Source organism: Phyllostomus discolor, chromosome X, assembly GCF_004126475.2.
Source record: "Phyllostomus discolor isolate MPI-MPIP mPhyDis1 chromosome X, mPhyDis1.pri.v3, whole genome shotgun sequence".
Classification (NCBI taxonomy): domain Eukaryota; kingdom Metazoa; phylum Chordata; class Mammalia; order Chiroptera; family Phyllostomidae; genus Phyllostomus; species Phyllostomus discolor.
Window position 1 is genome coordinate 37509620 of NC_050198.1, and position 17300 is coordinate 37526919.

Sequence of the window (17300 nt, forward strand, 5' to 3'; positions counted from 1 at the left end):
TGCGCCTCCACCAACCAGGGGCCAGTCTGTGGTTGCTAGGATACGCAGTAGGAACCTGTGTACCAGCCATCTAGGGAGGTTGGGACCAACTGCCCAATCTCACCTTGCCGCACCTTGCCGCACCTTGCCGCACCTTGCCGCACCCCGCAGCACCCCGCAGCGCACTGCAGAGCTACGCCGGTGGGACCAAGAGCACCCAACGCCCAGCATGCCTGGTCGAAGGAGCCGTAGGGGGTCGTCCGGTACCGGTCACCGTCGCCAGAGGCGGACCCGCACCCGCACCCGCACCGCCAGAGCTGAGCTGCTTTTCTCGGTCAGCCACCTGGAGCGCCTCCTGCGCGAAGGCCACTACGCCCAGCATCTGACCCCATCTGCACCCGTGTTCCTTGCGGCCATCGTGCAGTATCTGACCGCCACGGTCCTGCAGCTGGCCGGGAACGAGGCCCAGAGAAGCGGCTGCAGGCGCATCACCCCACAGCTCGTGGACATGGCCATCCACAACAACGCGCTGCTCAGTGTCTTCTTTGGGAGCACCACTGTTTCCCAAGTGGCCCCGGGCTGGCAGTAGCTGCCCAACAGGACGTGGCTTCTCCGGGCCTCAACCCCAGGGCGTCAGGCCTGTTCGCAGCCCAAGTAGCCCGTGCCTGCCTGGTGCCTTGGGCAAAGTCATTGAAAATAAACTGTTTACACTTGAAAGAAACCCATGTGCCTGCTTCGGTCACTGTGTCTGCGTGGTGGTTGAGAGACTGAACTCCTTGGAGGGATCGGGGCGGGGTGGTGTCTGCTGGTGGGTGAGGGTGGAATCAGGGATGGCGAGAGGAGCGGCCTCTGGGGGTGACAGTGCAGGCCGTGGCCCTGGGTGGGAGAGGCTGCCTGAGATGGCTGTGAGGATGGGGTGAGGAAGACTCCCCCACGGCCTCTGAGCAAGTCAAAGCCCATCAAAGTCCCCCAAAGGATGGTATTCATTGGGGTGGAGTACCCAGACCGTGACTAAGGCATCGTGATAAGGTGACTGTGTCATGCCAACTCGGGTGCTGGATGGAGGAGGGGACAAAGGGCTTGGCATGGCCTCCAGCGGGGCAGTGGATGGAAGGGAAGATTGAGGAGTGGGGGTGGAAGGCAATCAAGACAGATGCAAAATCGGAATGATGGTGACGTGGGATCACAAGTTTAGTTTTGGTCCTGTTTTCCTAGAGGTGCTGGGAGAGACCACAGCAACCCGGGTAAACCAGCTGTCATGTAGTAATAGTGGGTGCCTGAGGATCTTCTTCTGGCATATACAGCTTGCACCAGGCAAGGCCCCGCCCTTCAACAACTTTGCTGGGTAACCATGTCCCTAGAAAGGCTTTTCCCAGACCGCTGTTTATGTGTGCAACTTGAGCTGTACCAGGTTCTTCCTCAAATCACTTGATTTGTGTATCACCTAGGGAAGGGGACCTTAGGGTCTGAAAGCCAGATTAATAACAGACTCTGATACCCATATCTTTAAAATAATGATATTTCTTTATGTCTCATGTAGTTTGAATTTGATTAGTAAGAAATTTTATACCTACTGCTTCCCTGCTAGTGTACTCATGTTATTAAACTTCAATTTATTTTTATAATGAGAACATAACACCTGCACTCCATTTCAGAATGGTGATAAGGTTAAAAAGAAATTATATGAAATTTTAATTGTGCATGTCTGTATATATGATATATATAACATAATATTTAAAATATACAAAATAGTTACACTAAATTAAGAATTTACTAAGTATTAGGGATAATAACATATGCTGCCCACTATACTGTTACTTTTTGTTTTTATTTCTTTACCTCACACAATATAATCAATGTATTTTGTATCCCCTTCTATGAATTTAGCACATAAATGTGTTTATTCACCAACATATTCAGGACACAGTACACCTGTTATGAACATTGGTGTTCAAGTTTTTGTGTACACGTTTTGATTTCTCCTGGGTAATTCCTAAAAGTCATAGGTTAGGTATATATCTAGCTTTCAAATAAAGTGATAAACTGTTTTCCAAAGTGTTTGTATTGTTTTATACTCCCACTATGTGTGGGGTTTTCATTGTTCCATATCCTTGTCAACATTTGGTGATGTCAGCAGGTTAGTGTTAGCCACTCTAGTAGATGTATAATAATATATTACTGTGGTTTTAATTTCCAATTGGCTAATGGTTAAAGATGTTGAGCATATTTCTGACTTTCCAATAAAGTGATGTTAAAATCTCCAACATGATTGTGATTTCTTAAATATCCAAATAACCATTTCAGCAGATCTCTAGCAAGTATTCATCTTGCTTATCTGCAACTTTATGCCCTGGAAATTACCATTGCACACTTGGATTCTTTGAATTTGGCCATTTTAGATACATTATGTAGGTGGCATCATACAGTATTTGTCTTTCTGAGTGGCTTATTGCAATTAGCATAATGTCCTCAACATTCATCTGTACTGTTAAAAAAAAAATCTTTCATAGACGATGTTGAGTCTTGCTTTTATATACAGTGTGATTATCAGATTAGCTTATGTTGTCAAAGCTTAAATTAAGTCATATTAGTATTTTAAAGATGTTGGAATCAAGTTTTAGTTGGAATTCAAGCCCAAATGCTCTTTCGGCCCCTTTCCCCAATGGTCTTTGCGTAATAGGGAAGGTTTCCACAAGCTCATGTCCTAGGAATTGGGAACTCAGCATCTAGTTTCCCATTCCACCTCTTGTTCCAGATATTTTTTTAGTTGTACAATGGTTAGTGGAACTTAAAAATCCTAGCTAAGATTCTGAACGTTTTAAAAAAATTAACAGTGTTTCTTCAGGCCTACCTAGCATTCAAAATCCAAAGATGAAGGAGAGGGTTCTTTGAGAAGTTCAAAACTTGCTAACTCTTGTAAGTAACTTTTTCAAGGTTTTTAGACCATGCCATTGATGTGTGTGTGTGTGTGTGTAATATATATATATATATATATATATATATATATATATATATATATATAGTGTGTGTGTGTGTAGTTATAGCTAAAAGCTTGAACTTGTAAGTATCTCTGCTGAAGACTTACTATGTAGGGTAGTTAGGCACATTTTAGATTTTCCTATCTCTCTTTGTCTTCGCCCAAAACCTTCAGAGATCACATTTACTTAATGTTACAGGATATTTTTACACAAGGTTATTCCACAGCCCCTACCTTACACTGAATAATTAACATTTTTAGTTAATACTCTTTTCTATCATCTTAGCCATGTTATAACAAGGAACTAATAACCTATATGTATATAAGCACTTCTTAGTTATTATTTTACAAAAAAATAAAAAGATTTTAGCCCTGGCTGCAATGGCTCAGTGGATTGAGTGCCAGCCTGTGAACCAAAAGGTCACTGGTTCAATTCTTAGTTGAGGACACATGCCTGGGCTGCAGGCCAGGTCCTCAGTAGGGGGCATGTGAAAGGCAACCACACATTAATGTTTCTCTCCCTCTCTTTCTCCCTCCCTTCCCCTCTCTAAAAATAAATAAAATCTTTTTAAAAATGATTTTAACACACAGCAATGGAAACTCAAGTAATATTTGCATGGGATCCTTGAACTGAAGGTGAGTTCTTGGATGTTCTCTGCATACATGTTCCCTCTACAAATACTGTTTGCCTTCATCAGCTGCAATGCTAAAAAATTAAGCTATATATAAGAGTTTTGGATTACATTTCAAGGCTTCCTCATGGTGCATTAAGTGGATAAGGTTAGGGCAAGCAGAGTAGCATATCATTTCCTTTTTTGTCACCACAGCTTTAATTCTTAACTGCTCTTATTTCTAGATTAAAAGCCCAAACCACAAACTAGTTCAGTGAATAATACCAACTGACACTGCTGGTACTTCCAATGACCCATTAAAATGACTCATTTTGAATAATTGTGAGAAATAGTTTTTAAAATTTGTTTTCAATTATTGCCAATATACAATATTATGTTAGTTTCTGGTGCACAGCATAGACATTTACATACCACATGAAGTGATCACCCCAAAAAGTCTAGTACACATCTGACACCTTACACAGTTATTACAATATTATTATGTTTCCTATGCTGCACATTACATCTCTGACTCAAGAAGTAGTCTTTTCGCTTTTTCTTATCTGTTTTTTTTTCCTCTTTTCTCTGGGTATGGATTTCTCTCTCTCTCTCTCTCTCTCTCTCTCTTTCTCTCTCTCTCTCTCTCTCTCTCTCTCTCACACACACACACACACACACACACACACACAGAGTGGATTCTTTGTTTATGGACAATGAGAATCTTTACTGAGTTTGAAGTTAGTAATCCTAAAACCCAGTGCCATTGTAAGGCGGATGCAGACAATTGAGGAAGTACAGCATGAAATGGCAATTCTGGGAGAATTTCTGAACTGCACAGGCTTACATTTTTCTTTTTCTTTTCTTAAATATATTTTATTGATTGTGTTATTACAGTTGTCCAAAGTTTTCCCCTTTGCCCCCTCTACCTGGTTTCCCTCTTCCACCCAGCAATCTCTCCCTTAGTTCACGTCCATGGGCCATGCATGACTTCTTCATTTCCTATTCTTAACCTCCCACTATTTTGTACCACTCAATTATGATTTTTAATCTCTGCACCTTCTTCCCCATTCTTCCCCTTACCCCTTCAGCTGATAACCCTCCAAATGATCTCCATACCTATCATTCCATTCCTGTTCTGGTTGTTTGCTTAGGTTCTTTTAAATTCATTTTTTGATAGTTTTGCAATTGTTTCCCTTTTAATTTTCATGCATTTGATCTTCTTCTTTTTCTTAAATAAGTCCCTTTAGCATTTCATGTAATAATGACTTGGTAATGAGAAACTCTTTTAGCTTTACCTTGTCTGGGAAGCTCTTTATATGTCCTTTGATTCTAAATGATAGCTTTTCTGGATAGAGTGATCTAGGTTGTAGGTCCTTGTTTTTAATCATTTTGAATACTTCTTGCCAATCCCTTCTAGCCTGTAAAAATTCTTTTGAGAAATCAGCTGATAGTCTTATGGGAACTCCTTTGTAGATAACTCCTTTTCTCTTGCTGCTTTTAAGATTGTCTCCTTATCTTTAATCTTGGGTAATATAATTATGATGTGCCTTGGTGTGTGTCTCCTTGGGTTCAATTTGTTTGGGACTCTCTGAGCTTCACAGACTTGAGTATGTAAATCCTTCACTAGACTGGGGAAGTTTTCCTTCATTATTTTTTCAGAAAAGTTTTCAGTTTTTTGCTCTTCCTCTTCTCCTTCTGGCATCCCTATGATTTGGAGGTTGGCACATTTGGAGATGACCCAGAGTCTTCTTATACTAATCCCATTTTTTTTGAATTCTTGTTTCTTCTTTCTGTTCTAGTTGAATGTTTATTTCTTCCTTATGTTCCAAATTGTTGATTTGAATCCCAGCTTCCTTCCCTTCACTGTTGGCTCCCTGTAGATTGTTCTTTATTTCATTTAGTGTAACCTTCATTTCTTCCTTTTTATTGTTGCCATACTCAATGAGTTCTTTGAATATCTCAATCACCAGTGTTTTAAACTCTGCATCTGATAGGTTAGCTATCTCCATTTAATTTAGTTCCTTGTTCTGCGGTTTTGTTCTGTTCATGCATTTGGTCCATATTTCTTTGTTTCCTCAATTTGGCAGCCTCCCTGTGTTTGTTTCTGTGTATTAGATAGAGCTGCTTTGACTCCCTGTAAAAGGCACCTGTAAATTGTGTGGGGCAGAACCTTAGGTATCAGGGTGGGACAATCCCCAGTTTTGTGGCTCTGTGTAGGAGGAGGGCTCAGAGAGGGGGACTGTGCTTCTACCTGGCTTTTAGGGGTTTTCCCAGCACTCTCCCCATTTTCAGTCGCTTCACCCACTCCCTGTATGCAACCGGCACACTTCCAGCTGTTGCACTAGTGTTGAATCCCAGAGTGTGTGCATTTGCATACATTTCAAGTCCATGTGGGCCCTTTAAGAGAAGTTTACTGAAAATCCAGCAGCTTCTTCCCCTGGTCCAATCCCCACTGGTTTTTACAGCCAGAAGTTGTGAGTCTTTACCTTCCTGGTGCTGGAAACCTAGGCTGTGCCATCTGGCCTGGGGCTGGGATCACTCACTCCCAAGGTATCCCTCCCAATTTTTATCCACCACACATGAATGTGGGACCACCCATGCCTATTCCACTGTTACTGCCACTGCCACCTCTCTGTGTCACCTCACATCTTCTTGCTTCTCTGCCTGCCTCATCTCTGGGTCTCTGTCCCTCCTACCTGTCTGGATGAATGTGGCTTCTTTAAATCCTTGGTTGTCGGGGAGATCTAAGATGGCGTCGGAGTAGGAAGGAGCAGATTTGGCTTTCCTCTGCTCAGGGGAGAAAACCCTGACCAATCTATGGAGTAGAAAGGCAAGCAACCAACATATTTCAGCATTTTTGAAAACAGAGGACCAAGGATTGTGGCAGAACCGAAAGAACAAAGAACAGATCCTAAGGGGAGTGCTACAACAAGGTAAGGTCCCAGGACAAGTGTGTGGTCCTGGGGCTGCAGCCCCAGGCCCGGGGGCCGTGGCTGTGTTTACCATAGGGTTAGTGGGAGAGAGCCAGATCAACTGCTCCCTCCCCAGCCAAGCAAGGTCTGAGCGGCTCTGGGAGGAATCCAGGTGCTGGCAAACACACCGGGGTGGTGAGCAGCAGAGACGGCGCCCTAGAGGCGGTGGACACCAGAGCTGAGTCACGCAGTGGACCCGGACTCCGAGGTCACCGGTCTGGCTGGAGCTTTGGCGGTGAGAGAAGCCAGGCCACTGTGGGGAGTGGCAGGCTCGATCGGGAGGAATTTCTCAAGAGGAAGGAGTGAATAGACACAGACACTGTTTGGGGAATTCTCCTAAAGTGATTAGTGACTCTAGCCTGTCTGCTTCCCAGCTGTGAGAGCGCGGGCGCCCGCTCGCAGGGGCACCTGGCACACCGGCCGGCAGGGGATGGCCTCGCCAGCACCGGTAGCACAGGCGGCAAAGGGGAGGTGCCTACAAGGAGAGCATCCCCGCACAGCAACCCACAGCAGTAACCCTGGGGAAAGACCTGATTCCCACACCCAGGGCCCAAAGCTGAGGAGGCAGTGCGAACTCCACGGGCCAAGGAAGAAAAGCCAAACAAATCATCCTTCAGTCTGCCTCATCCAGCAAGAGCAGAAAAACCGGTTTGACCACTTTGAAACCAAGAGACTTTTTAATTTGATTCTATGTTTTTGACAATTTTTAATTTTTTAAGTTTTATTGTTTTTATTCTTTTTTGATTTCTTTTTCCTCTCTTACCTGATTTCTTGTTTTATTCTTTCCTCCTTCCTGTCCTCCAATTTTATCTCTTCTTCCTGCCTTCGTCTGCCTTTTCTATTTTTTACTTTCTTAAATTTTTTCCTAAATACCTACAAGTGTGACAAAAGCCTGGATCGGTGAAAAGACCAAAGTTGAACCCAAAGAAGGGGCATCACAACAGCTGGGACAGTGAGATAAATGTCACTCTGCTATTACAGAGAACCTGCAAGTTATTGCATATTTGTATTATTATTATTTTTCCAGTGTTCCTACATCTTTTTTTTTCTTTTTTTTTCTTTTTTTAACAGTATTTGTATATCCCTCTTATTTTTGTATAGCCTGCTTTGCTAGGCTGGTTTTATTGTATGACCTGACAGCTTTCCCCTGATACCTCTTTCTATACTGTATTACTAATCTACTGTCCTTCAACTCACCTGTGTCCCATCAGCACACTACTCGATGCTCTGTACTCCCTATTCTTGTTACCTAGATCTCATAGGCTCTGTCATATGAATGTTGCCATAATATTATTGTAAATAACTGCTGTTCCATGCAATTGTAATTACTTCACAACAACCCCCCGCCCCCAGGTCTTAGCCCATTTCAAAGTTTCCTGAACTCTATTACTGTAGTGGTTAACTCTATTCTCTCACACACTACACCTATTTACTATCCTTTACTCTCACCTTACCCCAGAATCTGACCGCCCACAACCTCTCTGCTTTATAGATCTAACTCACAATCCTTCCTCCCCCAACAAGAGTCTTATCTTCTTTCCATCCTTTCTAAAAATCAGCTAGCTGGGTGGAAGACCACGGTTAACACTATACATAGTGAAAGGATCTCCTATATTTTCCCTACTTGCTACTATTGTAAATAGCATAGAATTCTCTGTTGCTGTCTTAAACCATTTTGCCTTCCCCCTCCAACTGATGACAAAAAAGAATAGGTGGAGGAGGTGAACACCAGGATACCCACTGGAAGAGGAAACCCAACAACAAAGGAACCACAAACAGATAGCAGCAGAAGAAGGTGAAGGAGGGAGTAGTAACCACACAAACCTCAATCCAGGACTTATCTGGAAATACAACTAAACAGTAGAGACAGTACCTAATACAAACAACTGAACAAGATTTCTTTAAACCTTGTACACACAAAAGATCCAGCTTCAACACAACCTGCCCTCACCAGCACAGCAAAATACAGAAGGTGGTGGACAGAGTGACCCACATTTAACCAGCTGGCGGGAAGGAACCACCAAAGAAAGACTCAACAACATTCAAAACCCAAAGGCAAACACAAAGACAACTTAAACGACAGCCCAAGACCAGCAAGAGTGGGGGGTCAAGGAAACAGCACCACTGAAACTCACTGCTACTCTACTAAAGAAGTTCACATCATAAACCCAGGGAGCCAGAACAGATCAATATAAGAAGCTGAGGCGAACAAGAAGAGTCCCACAAACAATGGGAAGACAAAGAAATAATCCCCAAATGAAAGGAAAGGAGGAAGCCTCAAAAAGAATGCTGAATGAAACAGAGGCAATTCAACTATCAGATATTGAATTCAAAGCAGTGATTGTCAGGAAGCTCAATGAGCTCACAATGAGCTACGAGAGTCTACAGGGAAGCTACAATGAACTCAACGAAAACTACATCAGCATAAAAAAGGAAATAGAAACTCTCAACAAGGGCCAAGAGGAAATGAAGAATACAATTTCTGAAATGAAGAACACAGTAGAAGGAATGAAAAGCAGGATCGATGAAGCAGAAGATCGGATCAGCGAGCTAGAGGACAAAATAGAAGAAAACACCCAGAAAGAGCAATAAAAGGAAAAGAGGCTCAGAAAAAATGAAGAGGGATTAAGAGAAATGCAAGACAATATGAAACATAATAATATCCGCATAATAGGGATACCAGAAGGAGAAGAAGAAGAACAAGGGATAGAAAACCTAGTTGAACAAGTGATGATGGAAAACTTCCCTAATTTGATGAGACAAAAAGTCACACAAATACAGGAAACACAGAGAGTCCCAATCAAGAGGAACCCAAAGAGGCCCACCTCAAGACACATCGTAATTAAAATGGCAAAATTTCAAGATAAAGAGAGAATCCTAAAGGCAGCAAGGGAGAAAAAGGAAGTAACATACAAGGGGGCCCCAATAAGGCTAACAGCTGACTTCTCAATGGAAACACTCCAAGCCAGAAGAGAATGGCAAGAAATAATCCAAGTAATGAGAACCAGAGGCCTGCAACCACGACTACTTTACCCAGCAAGGCTCTCAATTAAGATAGAAGGCCAAATAAGAAGCTTCTCAGACAAAAGAAGTCTAAAAGAATACACCTCCACTAAACCAGCTCTGCAAGAGATGCTGAAGGGACTGCTTTAAGGAAAGAAAGGAAAAGAGAGAGTGAGAGAGGATCACACGTACATAAAAGGCAATGAATAAGTACCTATCAATAATAACCTTAAACGTAAATGGACTAAACGCTCCAATCAAAAGACATAGAATAGCTGATTGGATAAGAAAACATGACCCACACATATGCTGTCTACAAGAGACCCACCTCAGGATAAAAGATCTGCACAGGTTGAAAGTGAAGGGCTGGAAACAAATTTTCCAAGCAAATGGACAGGAGAAAAAAGCCGGGGTAGCAATACTCATATCTGACAAAATAGACTTCCAAAGAATGTCCATAAAGAGAGACCCAGAAGGTCATTTCATAATACTCAAGGGAAGAATTCACCAAGAAGACATAAATATTGTAAATATATATGCACCCAACATAGGAGCACCCAAATACATAAAGAAAATCTTAGAGGACTTCAAGAAAGATATGGACAGCAACACAATTATTGTGGGGGATTTTAACACCCCTCTATCAAAAATGGACAGATCTTCCAAACAAAATATCAACAAAGATATTGAGGCATTGAACAATAAACTAGACGAACTGGGCTTTACCGATATTTACAGAACCCTCCATCGCAAAGAAGCTAAATACACATTTTTTTCAAATGTACATGGAACATTTTCAAAGATTGACCACATGATAGGACACAAAACAAGCCTCAACAATTTCAAAAAATTGAAATCATACCAAGCAATTTCACGGATCACAAGGGACTGAAACTAGAAACCAACCCCAAGGAAAAAAACCCAAAACACTCAAATTCATGGAGATTAAACAGCATGCTATTAAACAATGAATGGGTCAAGAATGATATTAGGGAAGAAATCAAACGGTTTTTGGAAACAAATGAAAACGAACTCACAACAACCCAAAACTTATGGGACACAGCCAAGGCAGTCCTGAGAGGGAAGATCATAGCGAAACAGGCCCACCTAAAAAAGTTAGAAACATTTCAAACAAACAACCTAACCCTACGTCTACAAGAACTCGAGGAACAACAACAAAGACAGCCCAGAGCAAGCAGAAGGAAGGAAATAACCAAGATCAGAGCAAAATTAAATGACATAGAGACTAAAAGCACAATTCTAAAGATCAATGAATCCAAGAGTTGGTTCTTTGAAAAGATAAACAAATTCGACAAGCCTTTAAGCAGACTCATCAAGAAAAAAAGAGAGAAAACCCAGATAAACACAATCAGAAATCAAAGAGGAGAGATTACAACAGAAACCACAGAAATACAAAGGATTGTAACAAATTACTACAAAGAGCTGTATGCCAAGAAATTTGAAAACCTAGATGAAATGGACAAATTTCTAGAAAAATATAACCTCCCAAAACTCAACAAAATGGAAGCAGAAAGCCTGAACAATCCAATAACAGCAAAAGAAATTGAAGCAGTAATCCAAAAACTCCCAACACACAAAAGCCCTGGACCAGATGGTTTCACAGGAGAATTCTACAAAGCATTTAAGGAAGAACTAACACCTATCCTTCACAGACTATTTCAAAAAATCCAAAAAGATGGAAGACTCCCAAACTCTTTTTATGAGGCCAACATCATCTTAATTCCAAAACCAGATAAAGACACAACGAAGAAAGAAAACTACAGGCCAATATCGCTGATGAACATTGACGCTAAAATCCTCAACAAGATACTGGCAAACTGCATCCAACAGTACATTAAGAAGATCATACACCATGACCAAGTGGGATTCATTCCAGGGATGCAAGGATGGTACAATATTCGCAAATCAGTAAATGTAATACATCACATAAACAAAAGCAAAGACAAAAACCACATGATCATATCAATAGATGCAGAAAAAGCATTTGATAAGGTACAGCACCCATTTATGATAAAAACACTCAGTAAAGTGGGAATAGAGGGAGCATTCCTCAACATAATAAAGGCCATATATGAGAAACCTACAGCCAACATTATACTCAATGGGCAAAAATTAAAATCTTTTCCACTAAGAACAGGAACAAGACAAGGATGCCCACTTTCACCACTTCTATTCAATATAGTACTGGAAGTTCTAGCCACAGCAATCAGACAAGAAAAAGAAATAAAAGGAATCCAAATCGGAAAGGAGGAAACAAAACTGTCACTGTTCGCAGATGACATGATTGTGTACATAGAAAATCCTATAGGCTCCACCAAAAAACTGCTTGACCTAATAAATGAATTTGGTAAAACAGCAGGATACAAAGTCAATATCCAGAAATCAAAGGCATTTCTGTACACCAACAATGAAACAGCAGAAGCAGAAATCAAGAAAAAAATCCCATTTGAAATAGCAAAAAGAAAAATAAAATACCTAGGAATAAACCTAACCAAAGAGGTAAAAGACCTGTATTCAGAAAACTACATAACACTGAGGAGAGAAATCAAGGAAGACACAAACAAATGGAAACATATACCGTGTTCATGGATTGGAAGAATTAGTATCATTAAAATGTCCATACTACCAAAAGCAATTTACACATTCAATGCAATGGCATATTTCACAGACATAGAACAAACACTTCAACAATTTATATGGAACCATAAACGACCCCGAATAGCTGCTGCAATTTTGAGAAAGAAGAGTAAAGTAGGAAGAATCACAATACCTGACACTAAACTATACTACAAGGCCACTGTAATCAAAACAGCCTAGTTCTGGCATAAAAACAGGCACATGGACCAATGGAACAGAACAGAGAGCCCAGAAATAAACCCAAGCCTCTACGGTCAATTAATATTTGACAAAGGAAGCAGCAACATAAAATGGAATAAAAATAGCCTCTTCAACAAATGGTGTTGGGAGAACTGGACAGCTACGTGCAAAAAAATGAAACTCGAGCACCAACTTACACCTTATACAAAAATAGATTCAAGGTGGATAAAAGACTTAAATATAAAACGTGACACCATTAAAGTCCTAGAAAAGAACGTAGGTAGGAAAATCTCAGATATTTTACACAGAAACTTTTTCACTGACTTGTCTCCTAGAGCAAGGGACATAAAGGAAAGAATAAACAAATGGGATCTCATCAAAATTAAAAGCTTTTGCACAGCTAAGGAAAACAGTATCAAAATAAAAAGAGAACCAACTGTATGGGAAAACATATTTGCCAATGATACCTCAGACAAGGGTTTAATCTCCAAAATATATAAAGAACTTACACGACTCTACTCTAAGAAGACAAATAACCCAGTTAAAAAATGGGCAAAGGACTTGAACAGACACTTCTCCAAGGAGGACACACAGAAAATCCAAAGACACATGAAGCGATGCTCAATATCGCTAGCCATCAGAGAGATGCAGATTAAAACCACAATGAGATACCACTTCACACCAGTCAGAATGGCCATCATAAACAAAGCAACAAACAACAAGTGTTGGAGAGGATGTGGAGAAAGGGGGTCCCTAGTGCACTGTTGGTGGGACTGCAGACTGGTACAACCACTATGGAAAGCAGTTTGGAACTTCCTCAGAAAACTAAAAATGGATCTGCCTTTTGACCCAGCAATTCCATTGCTGGGACTCTATCCTAAGAACACTAAAACACCAATACAAAAGAACCTTTGCACCCCGATGTTCATAGCAGCACAATTTACAATAGCTAGGTGCTGGAAGCAACCTAGATGCCCATCAGTAAATGAATGGATCAAAAAACTATGGTACATTTACACAATGGAATTCTATGCAGCAGAAAGAAAGGAGCTCATACCCTTTGCAACAGCATGGATGGAGCTGGAAAGCATTATGCTAAGTGAAACAAGCCAGGCAGTGAAAGACAAATACCACATGATATCACCTTTAACAGGAATCTAAACAACAAAACAAAACAAAACAAAACTAGCAAAATATAACCAAAGACACTGAAATAGGGGATAGCCTGACAGTGGCCAGAGGGAAGAGAAGAGGGAATTCCAGGGGGGAATGGGTAGGGATTACAGGAACAAATTTGGAGGACACATGGACAAAAACTAGGGGTGGGGGGTAATGGTGGGAAGGGGGGAGGGTTGGGTGGGTGGGCTGGAATGGGAGTAGGGGGGAGAAAACTGTACTTGAACAATGATTAAAATAAAAAAAAAATCCTTGGTTGTCAGACTTCCATATAGTTCAATTTTTTGACAGTTCTGGGTATTATTTGTTTTTAGATCTAGTTGTAATTCTATGGTTGCACGAGGAGGCAAAGCATGTCTACCTATGCCTCCATCCTGACCGCAGGTCTGACATTATCTTTTTTCTAATTTTTGACACTATTACAGATGTCCTCCATATTCCCACTCCCCCCGCTCCACCCAGTCCCACTCCTGTCCTTTTGCATTGTCTATTAGTGTCTGGCAGTTTTCCTGGAAGCAGCCCCAGAATTTTCAGGTGAGTTGATAATTTCTGATGCTCTCTCTTCTTTTGACACTAGGACAGTCTCCATTTCTATTATTAGTTATTATTACTTTTAGTTATTTAGGTATTACTTTTTACTAATGTGGAACAATTATATAAAACATTTGTGAGTTGATATTTCCTGATATCATCTGATCAGCACCACTGAAGAGGAAGGGGCTACACTGAGATAAAGTATTCTTAAAGCACAGACAATGGAGCTAATTTTGGAGTGAAATGTAAGAGAGAATAAGAAAAGTGATGTTAGAAGAGGATAGAATATGAGAGGAAAATATTCTTATTATAAATGCAAGAAATTCACTTGAAAAAAAACCCACTTTTCCCAAGTGTTTCTTGCTGTTTGGGGGACATGTGGGTCTTATGTTTATTTGCAAGAGGAAGGTGCATGGTGTCAGAGAACTAGTAAAGGAAGAAAGAATAGTCTAGAATAAATAGGCTATACAGTCTTCTGAGAGAGACACCAAATAACTTTTTTTCCCATGGGTCTAGGTGTTGTTTGGCTTTTGTGAATACTTCTTGGGCACGTCTCTTCCTGCTGAAAATACCCCCAGAGGCCAGACTATAGAAAATTATTTCAGAGAAATAAATGGATTCAAGACCATAGTTTCCTAGAAAACAGAAAGATGGAGTCTTCACCAGTAGAGCAAAATAGATCTTCTACACAATTACTTTAATGATTTAGTCCAGATGTCTTGTCAGTGAGAGACAAATGGCAGATTTTATCTGATTTGAAGGATTTTATGCCTATATTAACAAAATTTACTACAATATATCTTCCCAGTTGGTTTATGTAGCCACAGCTCTTGACAGTCCTTCCCTCTGCTTCCCTCCAGAGGACTCTTGGGGACATTACATAAAGTCACACTGGTGAACATCAGCCCTGGCCTATGTGTCAGGAAAATATATTCTTTTCTTACAGCACAGATAGGAAAACTGTGGTTCAATGAAAGGCAGATATAGGGGTATGCAAAAGTAACTTAAATTACCAGGCATCATTACCTAAAATATAAATCATAAGTGAGGATACAAAACAATAACAACACTAAGATGAATAATACAAATAAATACTACAATAATTAATAAATGAATAATAATACAAGAATAAACTCTCATGTACTCACAACTGTAAACCTACTTTTGCCCACCCGTGTATTTGACCATTGGAACAAGTAAGTAAGTGGAAAAGCCAATACGATTATTTGGATCATCCACACAGCAATGTAGCCCCTTCCTCTTCAGTGGTGCTGATCACACAGCATCACTTAGAGCTTATGAGACCACTGAACTGTTTTTCAGTTCATTCTGAATCAAGACCCTGGCCTATGATTTAATGTTGGAAACTTATAGTTCCTGTTAATTAGGTGAGTCAATAGGTTAAATGCCAAATTTAATGCTTATTAACTATTCTTTTGTTTTGTTTTGAGGACTGTATTTTTGTTGTTATTGAAAGTTTAAGAGAGTTTTTGTTCCACCTCTAGAAAATATGATACTCAAAGTCACTATGGTCCACAGCCAAATTCATATTATTATTATTTTCTTTTTATAGAAGATGAACTCAAGGCACAGAGAAATTAAGTAATTGTGGGAGAAAGGAAGGTAGAGGTCAGTGCTTGAGTTTTAGAACCAAGTAACAGATGTGAATAGGGGGGCATCAGGGTATAGAAAACAAGAGATGAGTTGAGGGGTATCAACTAAGATATTTAGAAATAGGTCAGAACTGGAGAGCACAAAGGGTGGAGTTAATTAGTTCAGGACAGAGAATGTGAGGACCTGAGGGCTGCTGTCTCTTCTGACTGGGGAAATGTTTATATTTTACAAGTTCAGAATTGCTGATTTCCATAGCTGCACTAGACTCCATGTTCTCCTTTAGGCCTTCCCTGCTGTGCAGGTCATAGATGAATTTTTTCCAGATTTTCACAGTGAAAGACTACATTGCACCCTGGAGCAGATTTTAGGTAAGGCATCAGATTCTGTGAACTCATATACATACCTTTCTTATTAAGTAATATGTTTATATCTTTCCATATTAGATAATATATCAGAAATGGCTTTAGTGACATGTGATTTCTAGAATCTCTATATTATATACACTGACCCTCAATAGAGTATATATACTTTGATCATTGGAACAGGTAGAGTGGTGCACAATATAACATGAAATTAAAATAAGCTAAATGTACACAAAAAAAGTTGAAGAAAACAAATGATATTGGGAGACCCGGACAGGTACATGTAAGAAAATGAAACTTGACCACCAACTTACACCACATGCAAAAATAAACTCAAGATGGATAAAAGATTTAAATATAAGTCATGACACCATAAAAGTTCTAGAGGAGAACACAGGCAAGAAAATTTCAGATCTTTCATGCACCAATGTTTTTACCGATATGTCCCCTAGAGAAAGGGATATAAAGGAAAGAGTAAACAAATGGAACCACATCAAATTAAAAAGCTTCTGCACAGCTAAAGAAAACATAAGCAATATGAAAAAGGAACCAACTGTATGGAAAAATATATTTGCCAACGATACCTCAAACAAGGGTTTGACCTCTAAAATATACAAAGATCTCATATAGTTCCACACCAGGAAGACAAACTATCCAATTAAAAAATGGGCAAAGGATCTGAACAAGCAATTCTCTAAGGACATAGAGAGGACCCAAAGACATATAAAAGGATGCTCAACATCATTAACCTTCAGAGAGATGCAAATTCTTCACACAGGTCAGAATGGTCATCATTAATAAACCAACAAACAACAAGTCCTGGTGAGGTGGTGAAGAAAAGGGAACCCTAGTACACTGTTGGTGGGAATGCAGACTGGTGCAGCCACTGTGGAAAACAGTGTAAAACTTCCTTAAAAAAACTAAAGATGGAACTGCATTTTGACCCGGTAATTCCACTGAGAATCCTGAAAAAGCAATTCAAAAGAACCTATGCACCCCAGTGTTCAAAGCAGCAAAATTTACAATAGCCAAATGCTAGAAACAGCCTAAGTGCTCACCAGTAAATGAGTGGGTCCAAAAACTGTGGTACATTAACACAATGAAATACTATGTAGCAGAAAGAAAGAAGGAACTCCTACCATTTGTGACAGCATGGATGGAACTGGAGGGCATTATGCTAATTGAAATAAGCCAGGCAGTGAAAGACAAAAAACATATGATCTCATCTCTAAGT

At 40.3% G+C, this 17300-nt stretch overlaps 1 protein-coding gene across 1 annotated transcript; it reads left to right on the forward strand.

The window, feature by feature from the left end:
- The first annotated feature begins 205 nt into the window (after positions 1 to 205).
- Positions 206 to 568, forward strand: LOC114505455 (histone H2A-Bbd type 2/3-like). The gene has a single exon (XM_028523351.2). It carries the CDS (start codon positions 209 to 211, stop codon positions 566 to 568), a length of 360 nt encoding a protein of 119 aa, XP_028379152.1. The 5' UTR covers positions 206 to 208.
- The last annotated feature ends 16732 nt before the right edge of the window (positions 569 to 17300 follow it).